Genomic DNA, 23,656 nt, shown 5'->3' with positions numbered 1-23,656 from the left:
GGGTTTAGGGTTTAGCATTTAGAAGGTGACGGGGTATGTTTGAGGTTAACATTAATTTCTTCAATGCAATTATAGACATTTCATAATTCTTCAATATATATTATGTTATTTAGTTTTTTCTATTTTATTTGGATTTTGGTTTAAAATTTAGATTTATTATTTATATTTGGGTTTAGGATTTATTAATTAGAGTTTATGATTTAGTATTTAGGGGGTTAAGGTGTGATTAGAATAAGGTTTAGTATCTAGGGTTTGGGGTTGGGATATGTTTAGTATTACAGATTGTAGATTATGTTATATAATCTATACTATTTCGGTTATATGGAATAGAGCATTCGGTGTATGTGTATGTGACTAATAAAAGTGTAACGTGGATGATTCCTTTTTTCTAATGAAATAAGACTACGTGGACACACATAACACATTATTACCGGATAATGGCAAAGAGGAAGGGTATAACCGGATGAATTAGGGTGTAAATGTTAGTTTCTATATTATGTCAAAATCAATGTCACTCACTTAATTTCTCTTCTAAATATGGCTAGTTGGCAAATAAGCCCAAATTTTAAATATATCAACAAATATTATAGATAATTAATTAAATAAGAAAAATAAAAAATATGATATATCTCATGGACCTAATCAGGGATGGATCTAGATATATTGTTAGTCGGGGGGCACAATGTATATAAGATAAAAAAAATTAAAAATTAGATCAGAGGTAATTTTTCATAACCTTCCCTAAACTAAAAAGATTAACCAAATAAGCTCGAGTTATCTAATCCAATCCATTCTAGATCTGATATATGCTCAATCGGGTTTCCTCCCAAATCTTTCTCTCTTCTATATATATTCCACCTCTATCTTCTCCTCTATCTTCATCGAGGCAAATAAGTAGGTTACATTGTCTTCTTCTCTTCATGATTTCCTCTCTTTGGACTTTTCTCTCTGCTATCTTCCCTCTTTTCCACTTTTTTTATTGTCAATTGAGGTGGGGGCTTCGTCCACCATTAACGTTTCACTCTTCTAAAAGATTTTAGAAGAGTTGTCAATTAAAACTTTATTTCATTTGTTGTTTATGGTTGCATTGTTTATTAGATAATGCAAATACAAGAAAATAACTAATTCCCAGTGAAAACAAATTTCGAGTTTATTTTGTCAAAAATTCTTGACGGATTCCAACCAATTGTTTATCATCGATATTTTTTGTCTAAAATTCCTCAAAAATATTTCCAGCGATTTTTCAACCTTGTCAAAATTTTCAAAAATAACCAAAAAAACGTTTTCAATTTTCATAATTAAATAAAATATTAGTTTTAATAAAAATATACAAAAATATAAATAAATTTATTTAAAAATAATTAAATATAATAATAGTTTAAATATAAAAATAACACAAAATTATAGTTTATATCCTTATAAGGATATAAATATTTTTATAAAACATTTTGTTTAAAATTTAATTTATTTATATTTTTTTTTGTTTAATTTGTTAGACTAATTTGCCTAACAAATTAAAACAATAAATCGTAAATAAATTAAACTCTAAATAAAATGATTTATAAAATTATATAAAATAATAAACAGTAAATTAATATTTTTAATAAGAATATATAAATCAAATATTTTTAATAAAATTAAATAAAATCATCTTTAAATAATAAAGTGTTTGAAGATATGTAAAATACAAAAACAAATTGTAAAGATTATTTATAATAAAAATACATATAAAATATAAAATAATAAAAAATCAATTGTAAATTATTTTTTTTTTGTAAAAACATTCATAAATTAGTAAATATATATAATAAATGTTTAGAATTACTTTTAAATAATATAATAACTTTACAATTAAAAAATATGTTTTCAGTATGAAAAATATTTTTAATGTTACGCGAACGTAAAAAAACAATTTTAAACTACAAATCCTAAAATTAACAACTACATCGTAAAACTAACATGCAAACCCTAAATTAACATTCAAAAATAAAACTAACATCTAAATCGGTAAAACAAACATCTAAATTTCTAAAGTTAACAATCAAATTCTTAAAACCAACAACTTATTTAACTTAACATTGAAAAAATCTAACAAAATATTCTAATTCCTAAAGCAAACAACTTAACATGTGATTTCGATTATGATTTTGAGGATAAAGAGGAGTTTAATGTATTTTGAGAGAATAAATCAAATGGAAATATTGAAGAAAAAAATCGGCTAAATTATGTATAGAAAAATTTAGTTTTCTTTTTATGGGTAAATTTTTAGATTCGTAACGGATTATCGAGCAAATGATATGTTGTCGGGAATCTGTAAAGAAATATTCACTTTAGGAGGTTGCCAAAATATTGGTGCTTTGTTTTATGGGTAAAAATTTAGTTTTCTGATGAAATACACATCCATCAAGAAGCCATCAAGAATTTGTTTTCGTTAAACAAGACCCTAAACCCCGATTTGTCAGAATCAGATATAAATTCTCAACAGGTTCTTGACAAATTCTTGACGGATTTCTAACGATTTGGAGTTAAGGTTACCAAATCCAAAGAAAAGCATATCAACGATAAATGCATTATACAATGATTTAACGAGGTTTATGATGTTTGAACTGCTTCAAAATCACTGGTAAAATAGATTTGAAAATACTATGAGAATTCCCGAAATCATCTTTGTAAGTTGATTTTTTATTTACCGTATACAAATATTGTAATATTCGATTAGTTAGCATATGTTATACCATATAAAGTTTTTATGTCTTATTGTAGTGCTCGTGGATCTTTAACGAATCGTGTGTAACCTATTTTGCACGTGTTTTTAAACCCTAAACTTTAATTCCATCGGAATATACAATGATTTATATGAACTTATAATTGTATTAATAACAAAACACATAAAATTTAAGGATCAGTTTATAAATAACAATGTTCAAAAATAAAATAAGATTGTGAATAGTATGCTCTCAAATTTATGAAATTACTATTTATATTCCTATTTTCTCCTTAAAATCTTCTATATATTATTTGAGAATCATTGAGAGAGCCTTGTTGATGAGTCGTCACCACAATGTTTCTCACAAAAAAAGTTGAAGTGTCAATACAATAATATTTCTCACAAAAAAAAAAGTTGACGTATCAACACCATATGTATTCTCACATAATAAATTAGTTAAAAAGTTCCATAAAAATTAATTCTAATAAATCACAACAAAATTAAACCCCTCGAATTTCCTTAATATGTATAGTATATTTTCCAAACAAGAATAGAGCTTATAATAAAGAATCAGATGTGAAATCCCCTATATGTTAAAAGAAGAGCATTACAACTTTTTAGGTCATCACCATGATGATTCTTAGAATCATTAGAAAAATATGTTGGTTCATCTAAATATATAATAAGCTTTTTATTAAACTGACTATAAATTAATTATTAGTGCACCATCTATCATTTTTGTTTACTTTAAATTATTTCCTTAAATAAAAACTATGAAAATTTTTAATGTGGTTAAAGTGTATATGATCAATTTATAATTTTAAATAATAAAGATTTAATACAAATTAGTGCACACTCTATCATTTTTGTTTACTTTAAATTATTAAAATAAATTACACAATTCACATTAACCATATAATAAAAAGTTAGATTATTACTTATATATATTATATTTAGATTTTTTTAATTCCCATTAAAACTTTTATGATCCATGGTTTAATTTTTTTTTATGACAAGAAATAAATGATTACAAAATCATATAAGTAGGAAGTGTTATTTAATAAACATCAAGATTAAAAATATATATATATATATATCTTTTAAATTAAACTATATACCATAGAAAATACATAAATATTTTAATTTTGGAATTTGCTTTGAACAATTTTTTTTTATAAAAGTTTGAACCAATACTAACAATTTAATATTTAAAATCTAAAAATGTGCATTGAATATTTTTAAAAATTATAAATTTTAAAAAATTTTAAACATCGCACAATAAATTTTTTGTTATCTGTGATTTAATGTTTTGTTAAAAAAAATACTATGTATCTGTGTATATATTATTTATATTTAATTATATACAATATAAAATAGAAAAAAGAATTATTTGGATTAATAAAATTTGTTTACGTATCCACACCAATTTAATTATATACTTAATGTACATCGAAAGGACAAGATTATTGAATATAAAATCGTGCTGCATCATTCATGAATTACGAGATTGAATTATCTTGAGAAACTTCGTCGCAGCCGCTTCTACTCATCCACCCATCACCGCTTCCTCTGTTCACTCTTGGATTTAGCTGAAAAAAATGGTGATCAACGCTTGGATTCGTCCTTATTTAGCTCAAATCCGACTTTCATTTGGATATTGTTTCCGATTTTAGGCTGAGAGTCGCCGCATTGATCACCAGGGAGATGAATATATCTCGATGTTGCAACTTTCGGTGAAGATGATAATGGGATATCACACATTTTTTGTTTTTCTTATTATTCAAACTGATTTCAATGATGATTCCAATCCTTGCCAACGACTGACTCTATAGATCTTACTCACCTACATGCTTTACTACTAGAGACTCAAAACTGAGTGCCACAAAATCACCACGCTACATCTACTCTGATTTTACAAGCTTAGGAAAAAAAAAAGTATACCATCATTTAAAGAAAAACAGAAGAAAGTCTGGTAAAAAAAAAGCTTTGCAAGATTTGGTGATGATGACAATGAAAAGGATGATGATGAAGCTAACCCCCACATACACAGGTACTATTTCAGTTAATTATGTCCGGACGTTCAAGATGTATCCAATCACACAGCCTAGCAAACCAACCAACAGCATCAACACCAAGGAATGACCACCACCAGACTGCTTATTGCTTGATTCTCTCCTCAGCATCTCCTGAATACAACAGCCATATATATATATATATATATATATATATATATATAAATATATGTGTTACTTTCTTTATAAAACAAAAGGACAAGTAAATCACTTACCAGTTCCTGTCGGAGCTTCTGACTTTGCTGGACAGCACAAGCCTTCTCCTCCGTCAATTTGTGAATCATGGACCACGCCTGAGAAAAACACAATGATATGATAATGAAATAGAAGCATTGTGTAGTCTAGATTAGAAGAAAAGACTTGTGTGACATTATTGTACCTCGGAGGATTTCTCATTTGTTTCTTCTAGCGTTCTGGACACCTGAAACAAGAAAAGAGAGGATGCATATTAGCTTCATTCACTAAAATCTCTCTCTCTCTCTCTCTCCAACAAGCTCGTAGTAGCTCACGTGGTCATCAAATTGAGAGGCAGGAAAGTCGGTCCTTGGAGAGTTGCCTTCTTCAGAGCCTTCAGGGACAGGTGAAGGGGGATTAGCAGGGATGTAAACAACCCTCAATTTGAAATCCTCAATCACTCTACCAGGCTCCTTGTTGAACTGCACAACCAATGTAATGAAGACTAACTAAAGAGAGGAGAGTGTAAATGGTAAACATGAAAAGAGAAGCAAAACAAAACCATTTCAGCGAGGACATCTTTGGAAGTAGTAGCGTCAGAGACGATAACAGACTGAACAAGGAACTTGTCTTTGCATTGCATATCGAGAGGTGCCTCTTTCTGGGCTTGCATCGTCACTAAAGTAAGGAACAAACACACATAGTTCAATTGATCAGTATAATAGATATATTTTTAAAAAAAAAAGAAAAAGAAAAACACAATTCAATTGATAACCTGTAACATTGCAGGAATCACCGGGCAAGACAACACCGGTGTTTGGTCGGACACAGTATTTGCGAGGATTCGTTGTCTTAACCTTAAATGCGACAACTTGAGTACTAGTCTTGTTGCTAATTTGCAACGAGCACGAGCTTTGCTTCTTCAACTCAACTTTCAAATGTCAATTTCAATTTCAATTTCAACAACAGGGACCAATCCAATCAAAATTCGAATTTTTCCAATCATCGTCGAAACATTTGTTTGATTCAATTATTAAAAATAAAAATAAAAAACTTACAAGGGAACTTAAGCTCTGTAGGATGGATATTCACCAGATCTCCCGTCGTCATGATTCTTTCTTCTTCTTATTCTTCTCTCAATTTGATCTGACCACTCTCAATTTGATCTGACCAAAATATAATTTGTAGCCAAAAATGGTAAATGCCCCCCCCCCCCCCCCCCCCCCCCCCCTTTTTTTTTTCTTTTAGAAGTAATTAATGCCAAATAGCTTTGACGGTCACCGATTTACTTTTTTTTTTTAACTAATCCTCAACTTTCATTGACCAACTCGTTCATCAGACAAATTCTTATCGAACTCAGAACCAATCCTACAATATTAACTTAGATCTTGATCGGTACGATTGCGCAAGTACATATTTCATAGTATATACAAACTTAAAAAAACTAAAAGTTAACGGTTCTAGTTTGACTACTTCTGTTTATATGTTTAAACTATGTATTTTTTCATTCTATTGTGTAACAAGAGGTCCATAGAATAATACTGTTAAAAAATATTACTGTTAAGAAATATTTCAGTTTTGGTTTCTATGATTTGGTTTGATACAAAATAAAACGTTTTGTATGTATGTCAAAGAGCATTATTTGATTATCATTGATGGACCACCACAAAAACAGGTCAAAGATATAAGAGATTTAAAAGCCCATTAGTGTAAACTAAAAGATTTAAGCATTAAATAATAAATCTATTCATGTTTCTAAACAATATTAGTTTTTTTTTACTACTATCAAAGTTGCCAAACAAAACCTTTATGTACTTCTACTTTAATAAGATAGATTGCTCGAAACATAGATTGCTAGAAACAAAAAGAAAAAAGTGGCTACTAGTCTTCGAACCAATGCACTGATGGACGTATGAACACAAGAATTCTACCACTAGACTAAAGATAACATTTAGAAAATGTGGCTGATATTAACTCATAAAATAAACGGCCGCAAACACGAACTTCTTCTGCTTTGTTCAAGGACCGATATTGATCTGACTCAACATGATAATTCAACCACTTTGGCACTACAAAAATAAATTTAAGAACATTGGACACGAAAGTAAAAAATTTCTTTGCTATTCTGTCAGCTGCCTTATTCCCACCCCTCGGATTGTACTTCACCTCATACAATAGAATCTATGAAAGGGTCACTGATTTACTTTGTTTGCCAGGTATGCGTAAACAACCGTTACATTAACCTTTTTAAAAAATGCTCTTCTTCCACATCAATGTATGTTTGACGATGACCAAAACAACCATATCCTATCCATCCTAAGAGTGGGTACGGATAGAATACTACCATAATTTTCGGTATTTAAAATTTGCTTCATATTTTACAGATATCCAATTTTTTTTTTAATTACTTTACCTTGGAAAATACAGATATCCAGTTTTCAAGATATCCAAAATTTACAGATATTTACGAATATAATGGATATCTCATTCACTTTGTTCAATATAAAAAAATAAAAAAAATACAAGTTTGTCTTCAAAAAATATCTTTAACATAATATAAAATAAATATTAGTAAAACTATATGTTTCACAATTTTTTAAAAAATAATTAAATGTTCTTATAAAACATAAAATTTTAGATAAAATTAATTCCTTTCTTAATTTAATACTTCTATAAGCAATTGTAAAATAAAACTAATAAAGTTATATGTTAAAATAGTAGTTATATAAAATTATAAATTTAAATTTCTATATTTAATTGTACATGTATACATTTATTTGTATAAAAGTCTGGAGCGGATTGGATATCCGACTCTAAAACTTTTAGTATTTGTGATTTGTTTCATTTTGAACAGATGTTGATTTTTAATATTTTTTTGCTTCGAAGACTTACGGATGTCCAGATTTTTCAAACGAATCGAATGAATAACGAATCAAATCAAAATTAATGGATAAGAGGCCCAACCCTATCCACCGTAATATGAACTTTGTAGGATAGATCTCTGGATGTAGATGGTTAATCTTTGCAAAGCGAATCAAAGACTCAAGCTTTCAAGGCATGTGGAAAGGAATGGTGACACAAGAGGGATGGTTGGACCTCTTGATACTTTTAGATTTGGATATAACACACCAAGCAAATAGCCTTTAATTCTCTGGATATTTCACACCAGAACAAGATAACTCCAAAGAGAAAACAAGTTAGATTGAAAATATGATGATGAACAAGAGAGTTTCGAGCAGGAAATAAAGCAAGAACCTTGTACATGCATAAGGTCTTTGGAATGACAAAAGTAAAAGACCAAAGGCTCCCACGTTATAAGAAACTAAGTTTTAAAATTCAAAATAAAACATAAAATAAGCTTACGACTATGGATCAACAACTAGGTGGTAGAAGAAGTCATTTGTGGTCTCATTAAGAACCTATCTTTGGAAAATAAAGTGAGACAAACCAAAGACATGGAAAAAGAACACACAAAATTACTTGCCTAAATGTTGATCAGCTTGACCTTCGACCAAGACTTGCTTGAACGATGGTTAAGGTAACTATGGTCAAGGTTTCATGGATGATCAGACTTTTGACCATGGCTTTCTTTTTGTTCCCAAACTGACCAAAACATTCCACTAACAGCTTTCATGAGCTTCTTTGATCTTGCACAAGTCATTGGACCTTCTTGAATAGTTAAGACACCTTCATCTTCAATCTCTCCATCTGGTTCAAGCTTATTCCCACGTTCTTCACTTGACCATCTGGATTTGACCATAGTTGTAGCATTCTCTAATTTTTCTTTACCTGACCATTTGGACTTAACCACATTTGTATTGTCATTTGGTTTGTCATCAGTTGACAATTTGGACTTGACCATGTTTGTATTATCATTCGGTTCGATCAGGAATACATAATCCCATCCCTCTTGAAAAGAATTTGTCTTCAAATTTAGATCATCTGCATAAAAAAGAGCCAAACCATAACATTGAAACTATTACTCACATCATATTTACTTTGCAAATCGAACTTGTAGACATGTTTTAGTGAAATTTATTAGTTAAAATATCTTCAATCCAAATCTATCATTTCAGAAGTGATTCAGAATGTTTTTAAAATCATCTAAAATTCTGTAAAATCAAAACATCATTTAAAAAAAAAATTGAAAGACTATATGATATCTCTATATATAATAATTATTATAATAATAATAATAATTATTATATATAGACTTTGCTTTTGCTTTTAAGACAAGTTTGTCAACTATGTGAACTATTCACTTTTCACTTTATCTTCTTCTTCTATGTCTATCACCTACCCATCATACATCCTGTTCTTCTATGATTGGTTGTTTTTAGTCACCGTCAGTGGGACATCACCTCCAATGCCCACCCTCCTTATCGGTCAATCTTTGAAGGACATGAAACAAAAAGGAAAAAATATAAAATGGCAAATTGCTGGAATTTACAGTTAACCCTAAGGAAGGTAAACTATTTACGGGTTTTACCAAGTTTAACCGGAGAGAAAACCGAATCGAATTGAAATACGAACCAAAGATCATAAATTAGACTTAACCGTTCCCAATCCAACTTAAACCCTCCGATCCAATCTCGATTTTAACCATCTCGAACCCGAATCCAAATAACCACTCAATTTCGATTTAAACCAAGTCTCCCCTTTATTTCCATTTCCCCTCTCTCTCGGGATCCCCTCTCTCTCAACGGTTTCCCCCAAATTCGAAAACGTAACCCTAGAACATCCCACTCCCCTTCGATTCCTTCGATTTCCCTTCGATTATTCACCGAAAACGTGTGAATCATGGTTGAAACTAGGCTGGGTAAGAGAAAGGATAGGCCTCCTCCAACGGCTCCTCCTCCGCAAAAGAGCGGGACCTCGAAGAACTCGAAGAAGAACAAACCGAAGAAGAGTTCCAAGAAGAGAAAAACGACGGATGAGGAATCACCGGCGGTTGATTTTGTTGGAACCGTGGGAGTTGCGGAGGAGAATGAAGTAGAAGAACCGGCTAAGGATGTAGAAGATCGGGAGAAAGAGAAAGAAGAATCGGAGAAGGAGAAAGAAAGGGAAGAAGAAAATGGAGACGAAGATGAAGAGGAAGAAGAAAATAGCGATGAATCTCAAGAAGAGAAAGACGAAAATGGAGACAAAGATGAAGAGGAAGAAGGAAATAGCGATGAATCTCAAGAAGAGAAAGACGAAAATGGAGACAAAGATGAAGAGGAAGAAGGAAATAGCGATGAAGAAGTAGAGAACAAAGATGAAGAAAAAATCCAAGAGGAGGAAGACACCGGAGAAGAAGAGAACGGGACTCCCGAAGAGAACAGAGGTCAAAATGAAAATGAAAATCAAGAACAAGGAGAACCCCCATTGGAAGCGGAATTAGGAAATGTTGATGGTGATGGTGAAGGGGTTCTCGGGCAAGGAGAAGAGGTAATAAGTGTGGAACTTGAATAGGGTTTAACTAGATATACTAGGAAAGGCTCGGATAACTTAGGAGAACTATGTTTTAGTACTTGCATAACTGATGTAGAACACAATGTTACTTGCAGGAATTAGAGGCAACCGAGGCAATCAAACCGTTGAGGATGTACTTCTATGAGTCGGAGTACAAGAAACAAATAAAGCTAGCGACCAAATGTTTCGTCAAAGACGTTATGGTTACATTTGACAATCTGGAACCGCCGATGAGTGATACTGAGAGGAAGTGGTTTGAGAAGCATCCACAATTCTGTCACGTGTTCCACCTGGAGAAAGACTCAAACCACATGGTCCAAGGAATGTGGATGTTGCTATTGCGGACAGTGGATAGCTCGAAGAGGAAGGAAGTGTGGTTCATTGTGAATGGTGTTCCCATCCGCTATGGCCTGAGAGAACACGCTTTGATCTCAGGTCTTAGCTGCCGCAACTATCCACTTGGGTATAAGGAGTTTGGTGATAGAAAGTTCGTGAAGCGCCATTTCAAGAAGGGAGAATCAATAAGGCTTGAGGATGTCAAAGCGAAGCTGTTGGCTATGGGAGAACACAGAGACCGGCTGAAGATGATGGTTTTGTTCTTTTTAGGAAGTGTTATCTGTGCGCAAACGAAAGTAGGAAAAGGCGCCAGAGATGTTTTGGAATTCTTCCAAAGAGCTGTGGACGATCTCGAGTTCTGCGAAAACTTTCCATGGGGGAGGTACTCGTTTGATTACATGGTTAAGGAGATATCGCACACCATAGATCATTTTGGAGGCCGGGTTAGAGAGAAGACTTTATGGCCACTTCCAGGTTTCTGTCTGCCACTGGAGGTAAGCAATTGAAGATAATCACCTTATCATTTGTTAATTTTATTGTGTTAAGTGTTTGTACATGATTGGTATGTAGTTGCTTGCTTTTGAGGCAATTCCCAAGTTGGGATTGAAGTTCAGAAAAGAGGTTGAAGACGTCGATGTAGACTGTCCTAGGATGTGCAGATCAGTCTTTAAATCAGCAGGGATGAAAGGGTTTTCACTTTCAAAATTGAATCGGGAACTGGACAAACTGGACAAAATAACGGTATGTTTCTTCCCCTACAAACTTTGAAAATGTTGTAGCATTATACTAACATAAGATTATTTTTTGGTTTTAATTTTTTGGTATCAGTCACGGGATATCCACAGCATCCTTCCTACCAAGACAGAAGAAGAAGTAGCTCTTTTGGAAGAGATGACTGAAGAGGAGGACGACGTTGATGTCGATGATATTTCTGTTGACAGTTGGATAAAGCGTCTTGCGGAAGGACATTCAGTCTTTTTTGAAGAGATGTATGATGTAGACGTTGCTGCGCGTGATCCAAATGCACAAGAGGCTGTCGACGAAGATCAGGATGACGAAGAAGGTGGAGAGGAAGGAGGCGCAAGCCAGAAGAAGATGATGGAGGAGTTGATCAAACAAGTGAAAATGTTTGGCACTCAGCTAAAGAGAGTTAAGAAGACAATGGACAAGTTTGAGGAAAGGATGGTGGTTCCGTTTGAGGCGTTTATGAAGAAAGCTATGGATGAAGGGCAAGGAAGCAGGGAGTGAAGAACTCGGTTATGTATTTTGTAAACTCGGTTATGTATTTTGTGGGAAGTTGGACCCATTATTTTGTTGTTGTGTGGATGTTGGAAACCTATTGACTTATTAGGTATGTTGGATGGAACTTGTTCTTGTTATCATGGATGTTGCAATCTTGTTATCATGGAAGTTATGATTATTTTTTGAATGTGCCTCTTAAGGAAAACTAAGAAAAGTAGGATAACTTAATGAAAACTAGGACAACTAGGAGAACTTGTAGAACTTAATGAAAACTAGGAAAACTAGAAATACTAGGAAAACTAATTCTTCAACACCACACTTAAACTAAGCATACAATTCTTCAAACTTCCTAACAATGTCATCTTCTTCATTTTCGTCATTCCCGCCCCCGCCCTTCCCTGTCTTCTTCTTCTCCAAGTGACTTTTCATTTCAGAAATGGTCTTCTGTAATTGCTCAATCACTTTATCCTTCTCCTGGATTTCATCACGGGCTTGAAGCAATGCTCTCCTTTGCCATTCTGTACCAACCTCTTCATCGAACCAAGAGAAGTAATTGCATTCATTTCCAAGCTGCAATAAGGTCAAAATTCAAACCCAATTCAAATTCAGATTCCATTATAAAAAGTCAAACTGAAAGTACTTGAAAGGCTTTGGGAGGGGAGTAAATTTGTGTGGTTGAGATAATTGCCCAAAAAAAATTTGTTCATAGTTATACCCAAGATACTAGTATTCCCAACTTTGGTCATAGTTATATTTTTGTCGGTTTCTAATTTATTTAGTGTTACTAATCTATTAAAATTGGTTATCTAGTTTTACCTTCAATATTACTAGTTTAAATTGTTATATATATAGTTCCGTGCAATTATATTTAGCGAATAGATATAACTCGAAAGTTTCGTTTGTAAGATGTCTTTGGCCAACAAAGTGTTATTGGAATTACAAGGTCTCGTAAGGGATACATGAGAGTTTTTTTCCTAAATTTCAGAAATTGATAACCGAGTTTTATTATAAATATATGTTAGAGTTGCGAAAACAAATATAAAACAATGATATTCAGGTTTTGATAGAGAAAAAACTATGAGATTCGAGTTTTGATATAGATAATACTAATGTCATTACAAAACAAAGTAGATTTCAAGTTTACGCAGTTTTCCAAGTCATACAACACGATACAACACGAAATGAAACAAAGTTCAAGAGCCACAAAATCAAGTACCCAAATGCATTACTCGAAATATGCATTACTCCAAATTCATCCAAATTTAAACTCTTTTCCTTCCTTGCCGCTTGATGCGATATGGAGGTATGATCTTCACCTCCTTGATCTGATCTGGTACATTCCAAGAAGCCATGTCGGGCACAACATTAAGTGTTCTGGAATACGCCAAATGCCACATTTCCGTCCAGTAGTATTTTGAGCACAACTCATGGATATCAAGGCGCCTGCCATCAACATTCCTAGCGAAATAGATATAAGCTGCCAGTCCATGCAGACAAGGGAACTTTTCATAGTCCCACACCTTGCAAGTACAAGTTTTTCCAACCAAGGTCGCCCAAAACACCTTTCCTGCAGTGTCAGTGATCTCGTACTTAAGCTCGTAACTATCAAGTTCCCGCACAGGTAACTTATGTGCAACAGCCCATAGATCGTGCAAGTAGTTCTCAACCCGAGGCACCAGTCTTGTATTCATTGATCTAGAAACAACATCCTTCCGTTGAGTGAACCAATCAGAGAATTTCCTAATGATACAATCCAGCATTGGTATTAAGGCCCACCTTGTTGCCTCTTTAAACACGTTCTTCATTGATCCCAGAGTGTTGCTTGTATCCAAGTTGTACCTATCACGTGGGAAAAAAACCCTTGCCCATTTGTCCTTTTCAATACCACATTCCTCCACATACTTGTACGCAGCTGGACATCTTATCTTAAATGAGTCGTAAGCAGAATTGAAGTCATCAACCGTGTAATATCTGCCCAACTCCATAAGTTTTTGCCCGACTATATTCTTGTTGACGTTACAAGCATGTAATTTCACCTTTTCCTTCAAATGCCATAAACAATGACCATGGTGAGCCTGTGGAAATACGTTTCCTATGGCGAAAATCAAGCTCTGATGAAGAGTACTAATGAAAACCAGTTCAGAAGAGTCTGGTATAACACTTTTAAGCATCTCGAAAAACCAAGTCCAACTAGCAAGATTCTCACCATCTACTACTGCAAACGCAAGTGGATAACTCTGACCATTAGGATCCTGAGCTTTCGCGAAAACTAAAACACCACCGTTCTTCAGACGTATCCCCTCCACAGCTATCACCTTCCTCATAACTGCAAACCCTTCAATGCAAGCTCCCAAAGCTATGAAAAGGTACTCAAATTTACTTCTATCATCCAATTTCAAACAGGTTTTTGTCCCCGGATTCACTTGCTCTAACATGTACAAATAGCTATACAACATCTTGTAGCTCTCTTTCGGACTACCAGGTATATCTCTGACGTGATTGCTCATTGTGTCCTGCCAAAAGGAACCAAACAAAAGAAACTCACTACAATTTCCCCTACTATTATCCTGCTACAGTTTTACCAGTTATTCGAATTTTTCCTGTTTTCCTAATTCTACCAGTTGTACCCAGTTATTCAGTTTTACTACAATTTATCAAGAACAATTGAATAATCTAGGGTTTATCCCTATCCCTCAACTCCAATTCACCTACCGAAATTCATTATACCGAAATTTACCCCGAAACTAAACAAAACTTGTCACAATTACAAATCTATTAAAACCCCCAAAACCTACTTCCGAAATAATGCTCGAACAGAGCATAACTTACCGGCAGCGTTCGAGAAGCTGAGAGAGAGAGGAGTGGAGGAGGAGTGGAGGAGGAGTGGAGGAGGGGGAGAGTGGAGGAGGAGCTGCAGGAGGAGCTGTAGGTTGGGTGGTCTGGGGGGAGGGGAGCTCGGGGAGAATCGGGATTCACTTTTTTCTTTTTTTTTAGACCAAACCAACAAACATAAGAACCACTTTTAATTTTTTTTACAGACCAATCCAATTCAGATCCGACCAAACCCGAGTTATGTTGGATGCCGATTTTGGTTTGGGACATTCTTGGTTCCAATTAAAATATGTCCTTTTGGTCTTTTCACATATTCATTAATGCTTGATGGGTATAGTATATTTTATGGTGCATAGGAGATTGATTGAGGAGGAGATTGGGCATTGGAGGTGATGTCCCACCGTCAGTAGCTTTATTTCTTTAACGTAAGTTTCAATCCTCTTTTTCTACAAATCCCGCCCCTCGCGATCTACGCTTACACCGAGAATTGTAATATCCAAATTGATATAAATAGCCAATTTATATACATGCTTCCACAAAATGTTTCTTTCTTTCTTTCTTTTTTTTTTTTTTTTTTTGTCGTCTACCCATCTAAAACTAGATCAAGTGGAGAACAGACGTGCCGATTCTCCGAAGAGCATCTCCATCTGTCCGGGTCTGATCTATATGGGAAAAAGCATAGCCTCTCGTTCTTGCTTCTTTTGCTAGCGCGTCTGCTCGGCCATTTCTACTCCGAGGAATATGAGACAGACTCACATCCTCGAAGTTTTCCTGTAACCTCTGGAACACCTCAATCTCTGTCGCGAATGCTGGCCAGTCCACCGGGTTTGTTGTCATGTCCACTAAATCTGAGCAGTCCGTCTCGAACCGTATCGAGGTTATTCCTCTGTCTCGCATACATGAAGCTGCCCAAAGTAAACCTTCCATCTCAGCATGCAAAGCTGAGAGGCTCCGGTTACACGCTCGTAATCCGCAATACTCCGAGCCCATTTCATCCCTAAGACTCCACCCTAAGCCACTAACGCTGCCATTATTGATCCATGATGCATCAATTTGACAGGTAGGGATTCGGGGTATCCAGGAGGGCTGTATCTCAACCTCTATAGTAAGAGGAACATCATGATCCTCATATGTTTCCTCCTTCTCATTAGCCTTCTTCCAACATTCTGCCTCGAGAGACGCATGTTGGAGAGTAGCCAATGGAGATACGTCTTTACCATTAAAGAGTTTGTCGTTCCTCGCCTTCCAAATGTACCAACAGATCCATGGGAAGGTATCGAATTGTGGTCTCAGCGGAGCCACCTCTTTTCTCTTCCAAAACAGAAAGTTCATGTTTTGGTATACTGATGTACTCGGGAAGTAACCCGGAAGGGATGGATAGTCCGATAAAGCCCAAACCTGTAGAGCAGGGGGACATTCAAAAAGAAGATGATTAATCGACTCCACTGGGCCAGCACATCTAGGACAACTCCTATCGGTGCCCAGGTGTCTATACATGAGCCTTTCGGCAGTCGCCACACAACCCGAGATAACCTGCCACAAAAAATGCTTCATCTTACTTGGGGCCTTTATCTTCCACACATGACTCTGTAGGCTCGTGATACTTGGTTCCAAAACCCCTTCCTGTGAAAGACTCAACTTGGTCATCCGGAGTAGGTTATAGCCGGTTTTAACTGAATAAACTCCTGATTTTGTGTGGTTCCAAACATATCCATCCGGAACACGAGAGCGAGGAAGTTTCAGCCCAAGTATCAAATGGATATCATCTGGGTGAAAGAACTCACGTAAAAGTTGTATATCCCACTCCTTGGTATCATTCCTAATAAAGGACTGAACAAGAAGTTGGGGTAGTCTGTATACAATGTGGTCGGCGGGTCTAGGTGGTCGAGCCACTGTATCTGGAACCCAAGACTCACTCCAAACCCTCGTATCTTGACCTGTGCCGATCGTTTTCCGTAAGCCAGATATGAGTAGAGGTTTTGCTGCCATGATACTACGCCATCCATATGATGGTGAGTATGTACGTCTATCTTCCAAAGGAGAAGTGTGATTATAGTACCTTCCTTTTAGCACACGCGCTAATAAGGAGTTCGGGTAATGAATTAGTCTCCACAATTGTTTTGCAAGAAGCGGTTTCTTTCTTTCTTATCCATCATTCTTTAAAAAGAAAGGTAACATGGGCTTTTCCTACGGCGGCACCGGAATTATAATCGTGGGAGTTATTCTGAATGATTTTATGAGAGCTGTTTGTTCTTTTCTTGTTCCAACTCGTTTGTTTGGGGCTTATTCTTCGGCCGCCATAAACAAGAAGATTCCAATGGACGATATGCTTCCGGCGACGAAGTTCAAGGATATGTCACGGATGGATCCGCCGGAGAGCTGCCGGATATGTCAAGATGAGTTCGATGGTGGCGACCAGGTCCGGTGTTTAAGGAACTGCGTTCATGTTTTTCACAAGACGTGTATTGACCGTTGGATCCATGACGATAAAATGACATGTCCTTTGTGTAGAACCCCAATAATTCCTGATTTCTATTTTCTTCGCTTGTAAAAAATTTAAATAGCTAAAACTAAAAAGAGATACAATAATCGTTAGAAACAAAAAAAATATATATATATATATATATATATTGGTTTATCATTTTTAAGCTTGGTTACACGCCATATTACCAACCAAAATTTTTATGATTCAGGTATTAAAAAGGGAGAAAATTGGATAAACAACAACAACAACCAAGGGAAATATAGGCCTTAATTCATATGTTATGTGTGATTGTGTAAACAAAACACTATTCAATCATTAGTATATTGGGCCATTACTGAAGAAGCCCACATGGAATTTCAGAGGCCGAGAGAACCGAACCAAGCGCAAAAAGTAACTTGAAGATTTTTTTTTTTTTTTAACAACTAACTTTATTTATATATTAATATAAAATAGCATTACAGAAACTTGCAAACTTGAAGATTTTGTTAAAGAAAAAGAAGAAGATATATGTATAACAGTAAATTTACATTTCACCAACTTCGGCTGTCGTATTTTTACTGTACATATAGAAACTGAACTTGTCAATACTTTTGAAAGTTTTATCAAATGACCTCAAGTTTACCATTTCAGCAAGCAGTCAATCACTGCTCGATAGTCAATAATTTTTATCTTTTTTTGGCCACAGCAGTCAATTATTATAATTTCTGTCGTATACAATCGGTCACTTACTAAGCCAGGTTGAAATGTAAGGTTTTCTTGGGCTCTTGGAGAGCAAAATGCAACCGGTGTTCCCCGTATCCGGTTCCGTCTTGCTTCCCAGAACAGTTCTCCTCCTCCTTTTTATCATTTTTATATATATAGAAAAAGGGAGAAATAAATGAAAAAATAAAACCATTTGCAGAGTAATCGAGGCGGTTTTATTTTCTTCTTCTTCGTCTCTCATCGCAATCATATCTAAACATCTTCTTTCGTACGGCTCCTGCACAGTTTGATCTTATCGCTTGAGATTATTTCATCTGTGAGATTATTTCATCTGTGAGATTATTTCTTTTGTCAACCATCTCTTGTCGGTAAATTTAAAACGATCGATTTGTGTGTTGAGATTTTGATTGTATAGCTTGATTGATTGTACGGTTTATTCATATGTACATGGTATGGTATGGTTTCTGAAATTCAGAATCAAACCGGATCTCTTTTATCAGTTTATGTAAATGAATATTCATTCATTCATTAAAAACATGTCTATCAGAAATGGTATTGTTTGTTGCTTTGTAGTATGTATATATGTTGGATGTCTGCGACTTTACTGACAAACTGTTTTTTTTTTTTTTTGTAGAATGGCTGACAAAGAGGAAGCATCATCAGGTGGTGACAACGTTACTCGTGGAACTGATTGGGAAGTTGTTTCACTCACTGCTTCTGCTTATGCTGCTTCTCCTGGTCCCAAACCAGTTGATGATGATGTTACTCCTCCTCCTTACGAAGCAGAGACTACGACGACGACATCTCATCCTCTGTACATGTCTCGCCACTTTGCTTTCCCACCCTCTGAAGAAGAACAACATCACACCGACATCCCCACGGAACCTAGTGAGAAGAAGATGAAGATGGATTCTGAATTCTCTATAGAGCAAGAAACCGGAAAAGAAGATGGTGGAGATTTGACCCTAAAAGGCTTGGATTTAGCCAAAGATGATGAGTTTGACTTTCTCCAAGAGGGCAAAGGCAAAAGCAACATTTACATGCAAGATGAGAGAGCTTTTGGTGGCGAACACAGCGACCCTATTCAACAACAAACCGACGTCGCTCCACCTGAACTGGAAGAGGAGCATCATCAAGTAGCAGCAGCAGCAAACTCCCCACCACCTTGCGAGCCTTGGTGGAAAAGAAGCGCCGCTTCTTTGATCTCTCAGGCGAAAGAAACCAACACAGTTTGGTCCATTTTCATAGCTGCTGCTGCTGTCATGGGAGTTGTGGTTCTTGGACAGCGTTGGCAACATGACAGGTGGCAGGTTTTGCAGCTTAACTGGGAATCAACCATTGGTAATGAGGTATAGCTTTGAATCTTTTTTTTTTCTCACGGTCTTGACTAACCCCATAAACGATGTATCTAATGCATATAAGCAGGCCCTTAAGTCTAATTTTTTTTTTTTGGGGTTTCAGAAAGCAGCTGGAAGACTGATGGGACCCATCTCTCGACTGAAACAAGCATTTGTCGGGGGACAACGACGGGATTCTTTCATTCGGGCCGCCGGTTCCCAAAACGACAGTTAAAACGAAGACAGACGATGAAAAGGTGATTTGGTTTGATGATGACGATAATAACAGTATGTAGTATGTGACTCTTTGTGTCCGAATGTAAGTCTGGCGTCGAGAAAACATAAAGATGATGATATGTAAAGTCTTGTTGTTTTATATTTTAATGTTTCGGTCAGGTTTGTGATGTGTGTATATGGCTTTCGGTTTGTTCTCAAGTGTACGCTTTGCTTTTTTTTCTTTTTTTCCTATTTAAGGATTTGGTTTCGGTTCTTATTTATTGGTTTCACGGAATTACAATGTGTTTTTAAATGTCGGAGATTTAGCTATCAACTAATAGATGTTGATACTCTAAAAAGGGAATACATAACTGGTTGCTGTTTCTTTTCTTCTTTATGTGAGCTTTACATTTTAAGTGTTCTCCTTCCCCATCGAATTGTAAGCTTTTAAAAATGGTCCCAAAAAATAAGAATACATTTTCTTAACAAACAAAGGCAACCACTTTCGCTATCAGATCAAATTTAAAGCAGAGAAAACATATAAAGAGCTTTCCTCACACCAACTGGCTACTTTGTTCATCAGCGGCTGCTGGCTAGTCGAGAACCTTCTCTCCGGTTGCGAACAAGTTCCACACCAGAGTTCCAATTAAATACAGTCCAACTGCTACTTTGAACACATCGTCCCATGAACCTATACATTCAGGTCCACTGATTATATAATACGGTGAATATCTTTATTCGATCACCAAGAGCTAAATTAATTCTACAGCTTAATGAAGTAGATATCTGCTCAACTTTGGATAATATAAAATAAACCCAACTAGATCCGGATCATGAATAGCAGCTAGTTAATTAATAATAGAGTCGTTGGGAATCTATGTCATTGGGAAGAATGTGAATCATATAATTATATAGATACCTCGCTGGAGGATGTAGCCAGTAGCTGCAGTGCCAAAGACACCAGCCAGGACTCCTGCTGTGTTTGAAAGTCCCAAGAGTACACCCTGCGAGAGGATCCACGTCAACATAGTTACTGACAAACATTTCATTTTCACGTCTAAAGATGCTTACTGACAAAAAAAAAGTAAAAGGAGAAACTTGATGTTATCTCACAGCGTAGCGTGGGCCAATGTCTTGATGATTAGAGTAGAGACCCGACTGAGAGAATGCATCAGCGCCCTGTTTGGGGACAACATAAGTCTTTATGTTAGAGCTGTAGTTGGTTCTTAAGTGAGACAACTGTCAGACATTTTGCATTTATATTTTGTTCAGTTTATAGTTGTATTCTTAGAAGAATAATCTTGTGTCGGCAGGTGTACAAGTCTAAAAATGGCATCATAGCTTTTAATACATAATAATACTATGGCTCTTTTGAATAACTATTATGATGATGGCATACCTGACTGCATGCCATGCAGAGAACGGCCATTGCTGGAGTTTTGACACGGCTCAGCTGAGTCAGGAAGAAGGCAGGACCCAGAAAACCAATTGATTGCATGATCTGACGCACCATTGAAGAGAGTTTATGAGACTAAGAGCATCAGAGAACAAGTGTTGTGAAAAGACATGTAAAATTGCAAGAATGTGTATGTCTTGCCTTCCTAACGGATGTAATAGAAAGACCTCTGCTCACGAGAGTATCAGCAATCCAACCTCCAACATTAGCCAATACAGCCATTGTAAACCATGGTAAGACGCATAGGAGCCCTGACTCAGTCAGGTTGAACTTCAAGACCTGGAACATTGTGATCAAAATGCAAACAATACTTTTTTTTAATTTGTTCGTAATATGTGGATTAAACCATAGGGAAGTTGGAGTACATGCCTGATTGTAATACGTAGGCATCCATGTCAATAGTATGAATGTTCCCCAATTATGGCAGAAGTGGGAAATTATGAGAGCCCAGACGGGGGGTTTAGACAGAATCAGCTTCCATGGAATGACTGTAACAGGTTCCCTTGGTTTGCTACCTCCGAGTATAATCTTCTTTTCTTCTTCACTTAGCTCAGGGTCATCCTTGGGAGAGCTATATGCCTGAGAGAAAGGAAACAAAAACAAAGTGTTTTCGAGGTTTTGCAGATATCCGAATCTTTGCTCTCATGTCATGGAGAAGAAGAGTTCAGTTCATACATATTTAAGCCATAGCAGAAACCAAATACTTCCAAGGGAGCCAAAGGAATAGAAAACTGATGGCCATCCGAATTTTTGGATAAGCATAGGAGAGAATCCAAGTCCAGTAACAGAACCGAGATACATGCCACTATAGACAAGTGCAAGCGATCTGCTTCTCTCTGAGACAGGGATCCATTTAGAAAGCATGTTGTTCATCGCAGGCATAGCAACACCCTAGACAGTGAGAAAAAAGTGTACAGGTCTGAGCCGACAACTATAATTAGGAAGAGAAAAGGAAGTAGAGAAGAGGCGAACCTCGCCAATGCCCATGAAAGCCCGCACGACAAGCAAAAAGGGGAGACCAAGATTTGCAGCAATAGGAGTCATAACGGTGGCAATGGACCACCAGACAACACCAAAACCTAAAACCACCTTCCCTCCATACTTATCTGCCCAGATACCTCCCAGAATCTATACTCAAGAGAAGACAGAGAAAAAGTTGAGGCTAAAGTTTGACCCTCTCTCTCTCTCTCTTTGAAGTTGGTATAGAGCAGAGAGTGTTGGAACAAGACCTGGGTAAGCAAATAGCCCCAGAAGAAGGAGGACTGGATCAAGCCAACAGTAGCACTGTTCCAGTTATATTGTTGAGACATGGGTAGAATTGCAATGCTCATGTTAACCTGCCCACAAAGCATCTATCTCATTAGTATTTAGTAAATCAGAATACATGGGTTCAAACTTGTGCAAACTTACACGGTCCATATTGCAAAGAAGAAAAGAAGCAAAGCATAAGAGGACGATCACCCAACGCCTAGGAAACTGCAGCTGCCACCAGGAGGCGTTCCCTTGGACTAAAATAGCTTCCGCATATGGCAGTGGGTCAACAGCTCCAGCTCCTTGGGACTCCTCAGAAGATTTGTAGGAAGCGCGAGATGTGTTGCCCTTAAACCTAAATAGTCTAGTGGGTAGAAGGAAACATCCAAAACCTCTTCTGCTGTGTCCAAGTTCATGCTGTAATGTAGCAGCAGCTTGCAGAGATGAAATGTGCCTTTGTTGATGAGAAGGGCACAATGCTACAAATGAAGCATAATAATAAATTAGGAGGCATCAATCTTGATAGATTGATTGATGGGATGGGACAATTACCATTTGATTTTCTATGACAGAGCATGGCCCTGTTGTTGGATATACCTATTTGATTCTGAAAACCATTGCCTGATTTGAATAGGAGTAGAGAATAATAGTTAACTATATCACTTTACAAAAAAATCCAGTGACTATATATATAGATGATGAATAATTGACAAAAAATGCACAATCAGAGAATTGCAATCTGAAGCTTTTGAAAAAACATGAGATACCTGAGCCGATGAAGGAGCCCAAGTTCGTGTTTGAAATCAACCCACCGATTGCCATCCTGCTGAAAGGAAGAAGTAAGTGAGAGAGAGAGAGAGTAATCTTCAGGAAGCTTCTTCCATACAAAGGAGGATAGCGGAGTCAACGAAGAAGAGGATAAATCCCAGACAGAGAGGCAGAGAGGCTTCTGCAGCCTTATTCGATGAAAGCGGGAAGTTCGCTAGTAGTGGCAGTAGCCAGCCATATGGTGGAGAGAGAGAGGGTGGGTCGATATTGTGACACGTGGCTCTTCGTCTTCTTCTCGTTGGTACCTCCCTTGCTACTTTACGATTCTACCCCCGAGACTTGATTTGCCGAAAATATCTGAGCTGTTTGTTTGTTAGAACCATTTCTAATGGTTTGCTTTGTTTTTTTTTTGTCTATGATAGAGTTTAAGTTTGTTCCAATAATATTTTATTTTAAAGTAAAAAATAGAATAATGAACAAAAAATAAATTATTTTATATTTGGAATAAATTTATTTTTTATTATATTATAGAATGAAAAATAGAGTATCATTGAAGTATTTTTACTCTAAACTCTATTTTAAATTAAAAAATAGAATGAGAAATAGAATTTTACTCTTTTTTTT

At 35.8% G+C, this 23,656-nt stretch overlaps 5 protein-coding genes across 8 annotated transcripts; 2 read left to right on the top strand and 3 right to left on the bottom strand.

Moving 5' to 3' along the window:
• Window positions 1-4,453: 4,453 nt before the first annotated feature.
• On the bottom strand, window positions 4,454-6,163 carry LOC106438586 (vesicle-associated protein 1-3-like). The gene is made up of 7 exons (XM_013879800.3): window positions 6,012-6,163; window positions 5,729-5,884; window positions 5,516-5,631; window positions 5,289-5,435; window positions 5,159-5,200; window positions 4,995-5,072; window positions 4,454-4,893 (listed from the first exon to the last, which is right to left on the bottom strand). Exons 1-7 carry the CDS (start codon window positions 6,061-6,063, stop codon window positions 4,774-4,776), a joined length of 711 nt encoding a protein of 236 aa, XP_013735254.2. The 5' UTR covers window positions 6,064-6,163; the 3' UTR covers window positions 4,454-4,773.
• A 6,895-nt stretch (window positions 6,164-13,058) lies between these two features.
• Window positions 13,059-15,228, bottom strand: LOC125606949. Its single transcript, XM_048776165.1, has 2 exons — window positions 14,815-15,228; window positions 13,059-14,498 (listed from the first exon to the last, which is right to left on the bottom strand). The coding sequence occupies exons 1-2, from the start codon at window positions 15,085-15,087 to the stop codon at window positions 13,248-13,250; spliced, it is 1,524 nt and encodes a 507-aa protein (XP_048632122.1). The 5' UTR covers window positions 15,088-15,228; the 3' UTR covers window positions 13,059-13,247.
• A 959-nt stretch (window positions 15,229-16,187) lies between these two features.
• Window positions 16,188-17,680, top strand: LOC106443761 (brassinosteroid-responsive RING protein 1-like). Its single transcript, XM_013885315.3, has one exon. The coding sequence runs from the start codon at window positions 16,994-16,996 to the stop codon at window positions 17,366-17,368; it is 375 nt and encodes a 124-aa protein (XP_013740769.2). The 5' UTR covers window positions 16,188-16,993; the 3' UTR covers window positions 17,369-17,680.
• A 414-nt stretch (window positions 17,681-18,094) lies between these two features.
• On the top strand, window positions 18,095-19,834 carry LOC106438588 (ATG8-interacting protein 2-like). 4 transcript variants are annotated; one of them, XM_013879803.3, is made up of 3 exons: window positions 18,095-18,337; window positions 18,639-19,353; window positions 19,466-19,834. In XM_013879803.3, the coding sequence occupies exons 2-3, from the start codon at window positions 18,640-18,642 to the stop codon at window positions 19,574-19,576; spliced, it is 825 nt and encodes a 274-aa protein (XP_013735257.2). In that variant the 5' UTR covers window positions 18,095-18,337; window position 18,639; the 3' UTR covers window positions 19,577-19,834. The 4 variants fall into 4 exon arrangements, with proteins under 4 accessions (XP_013735257.2, XP_013735258.2, XP_048632123.1 ...); XM_013879804.3 differs by having other exon boundaries at window positions 18,137-18,372; XM_048776166.1 differs by having other exon boundaries at window positions 18,151-18,320.
• Window positions 19,835-19,917: 83 nt separating this feature from the next.
• On the bottom strand, window positions 19,918-23,297 carry LOC106438587 (ascorbate transporter, chloroplastic). The gene is made up of 12 exons (XM_048776164.1): window positions 23,032-23,297; window positions 22,817-22,885; window positions 22,424-22,743; window positions 22,243-22,350; window positions 21,986-22,141; window positions 21,689-21,904; window positions 21,383-21,592; window positions 21,155-21,292; window positions 20,957-21,058; window positions 20,671-20,736; window positions 20,477-20,561; window positions 19,918-20,248 (listed from the first exon to the last, which is right to left on the bottom strand). Exons 1-12 carry the CDS (start codon window positions 23,084-23,086, stop codon window positions 20,151-20,153), a joined length of 1,623 nt encoding a protein of 540 aa, XP_048632121.1. The 5' UTR covers window positions 23,087-23,297; the 3' UTR covers window positions 19,918-20,150.
• Between the last annotated feature and the right edge of the window lie 359 nt (window positions 23,298-23,656).

The sequence above is a fragment of the Brassica napus genome, chromosome A3, assembly GCF_020379485.1.
Source record: "Brassica napus cultivar Da-Ae chromosome A3, Da-Ae, whole genome shotgun sequence".
Lineage (NCBI taxonomy): Eukaryota > Viridiplantae > Streptophyta > Magnoliopsida > Brassicales > Brassicaceae > Brassica > Brassica napus.
The sequence above is the reverse complement of the archived record's forward strand: the minus strand, read 5'-3'. Positions and strand labels throughout refer to the sequence as shown.

Coding starts and splice junctions, on each gene's coding strand:
- LOC106438587 (XM_048776164.1), bottom strand. CDS start 23,086: ATGGCAATCGGTGGGTTGATTTCAAACACGAACTTGGGCTCCTTCATC. Junction 22,142..22,242: donor GGGGCTATTTGCTTACCCAG/GTCTTGTTCCAA, acceptor TCTTGAGTATAG/ATTCTGGGAGGTATCTGGGC. Junction 21,593..21,688: donor TTCTGCTATGGCTTAAATAT/GTATGAACTGAA, acceptor CCTTTCTCTCAG/GCATATAGCTCTCCCAAGGA.
- LOC125606949 (XM_048776165.1), bottom strand. CDS start 15,087: ATGTCCCAAACCAAAATCGGCATCCAACATAACTCGGGTTTGGTCGGA. Junction 14,499..14,814: donor CAGCTTCTCGAACGCTGCCG/GTAAGTTATGCT, acceptor TCCTTTTGGCAG/GACACAATGAGCAATCACGT.
- LOC106438586 (XM_013879800.3), bottom strand. CDS start 6,063: ATGACGACGGGAGATCTGGTGAATATCCATCCTACAGAGCTTAAGTTC. Junction 5,885..6,011: donor TACAGAGCTTAAGTTCCCTT/GTAAGTTTTTTA, acceptor GACATTTGAAAG/TTGAGTTGAAGAAGCAAAGC. Junction 5,632..5,728: donor TGATTCCTGCAATGTTACAG/GTTATCAATTGA, acceptor TCCTTACTTTAG/TGACGATGCAAGCCCAGAAA.
- LOC106438588 (XM_013879803.3), top strand. CDS start 18,640: ATGGCTGACAAAGAGGAAGCATCATCAGGTGGTGACAACGTTACTCGT. Junction 19,354..19,465: donor AATCAACCATTGGTAATGAG/GTATAGCTTTGA, acceptor TTGGGGTTTCAG/AAAGCAGCTGGAAGACTGAT.
- LOC106443761 (XM_013885315.3), top strand. CDS start 16,994: ATGGGCTTTTCCTACGGCGGCACCGGAATTATAATCGTGGGAGTTATT.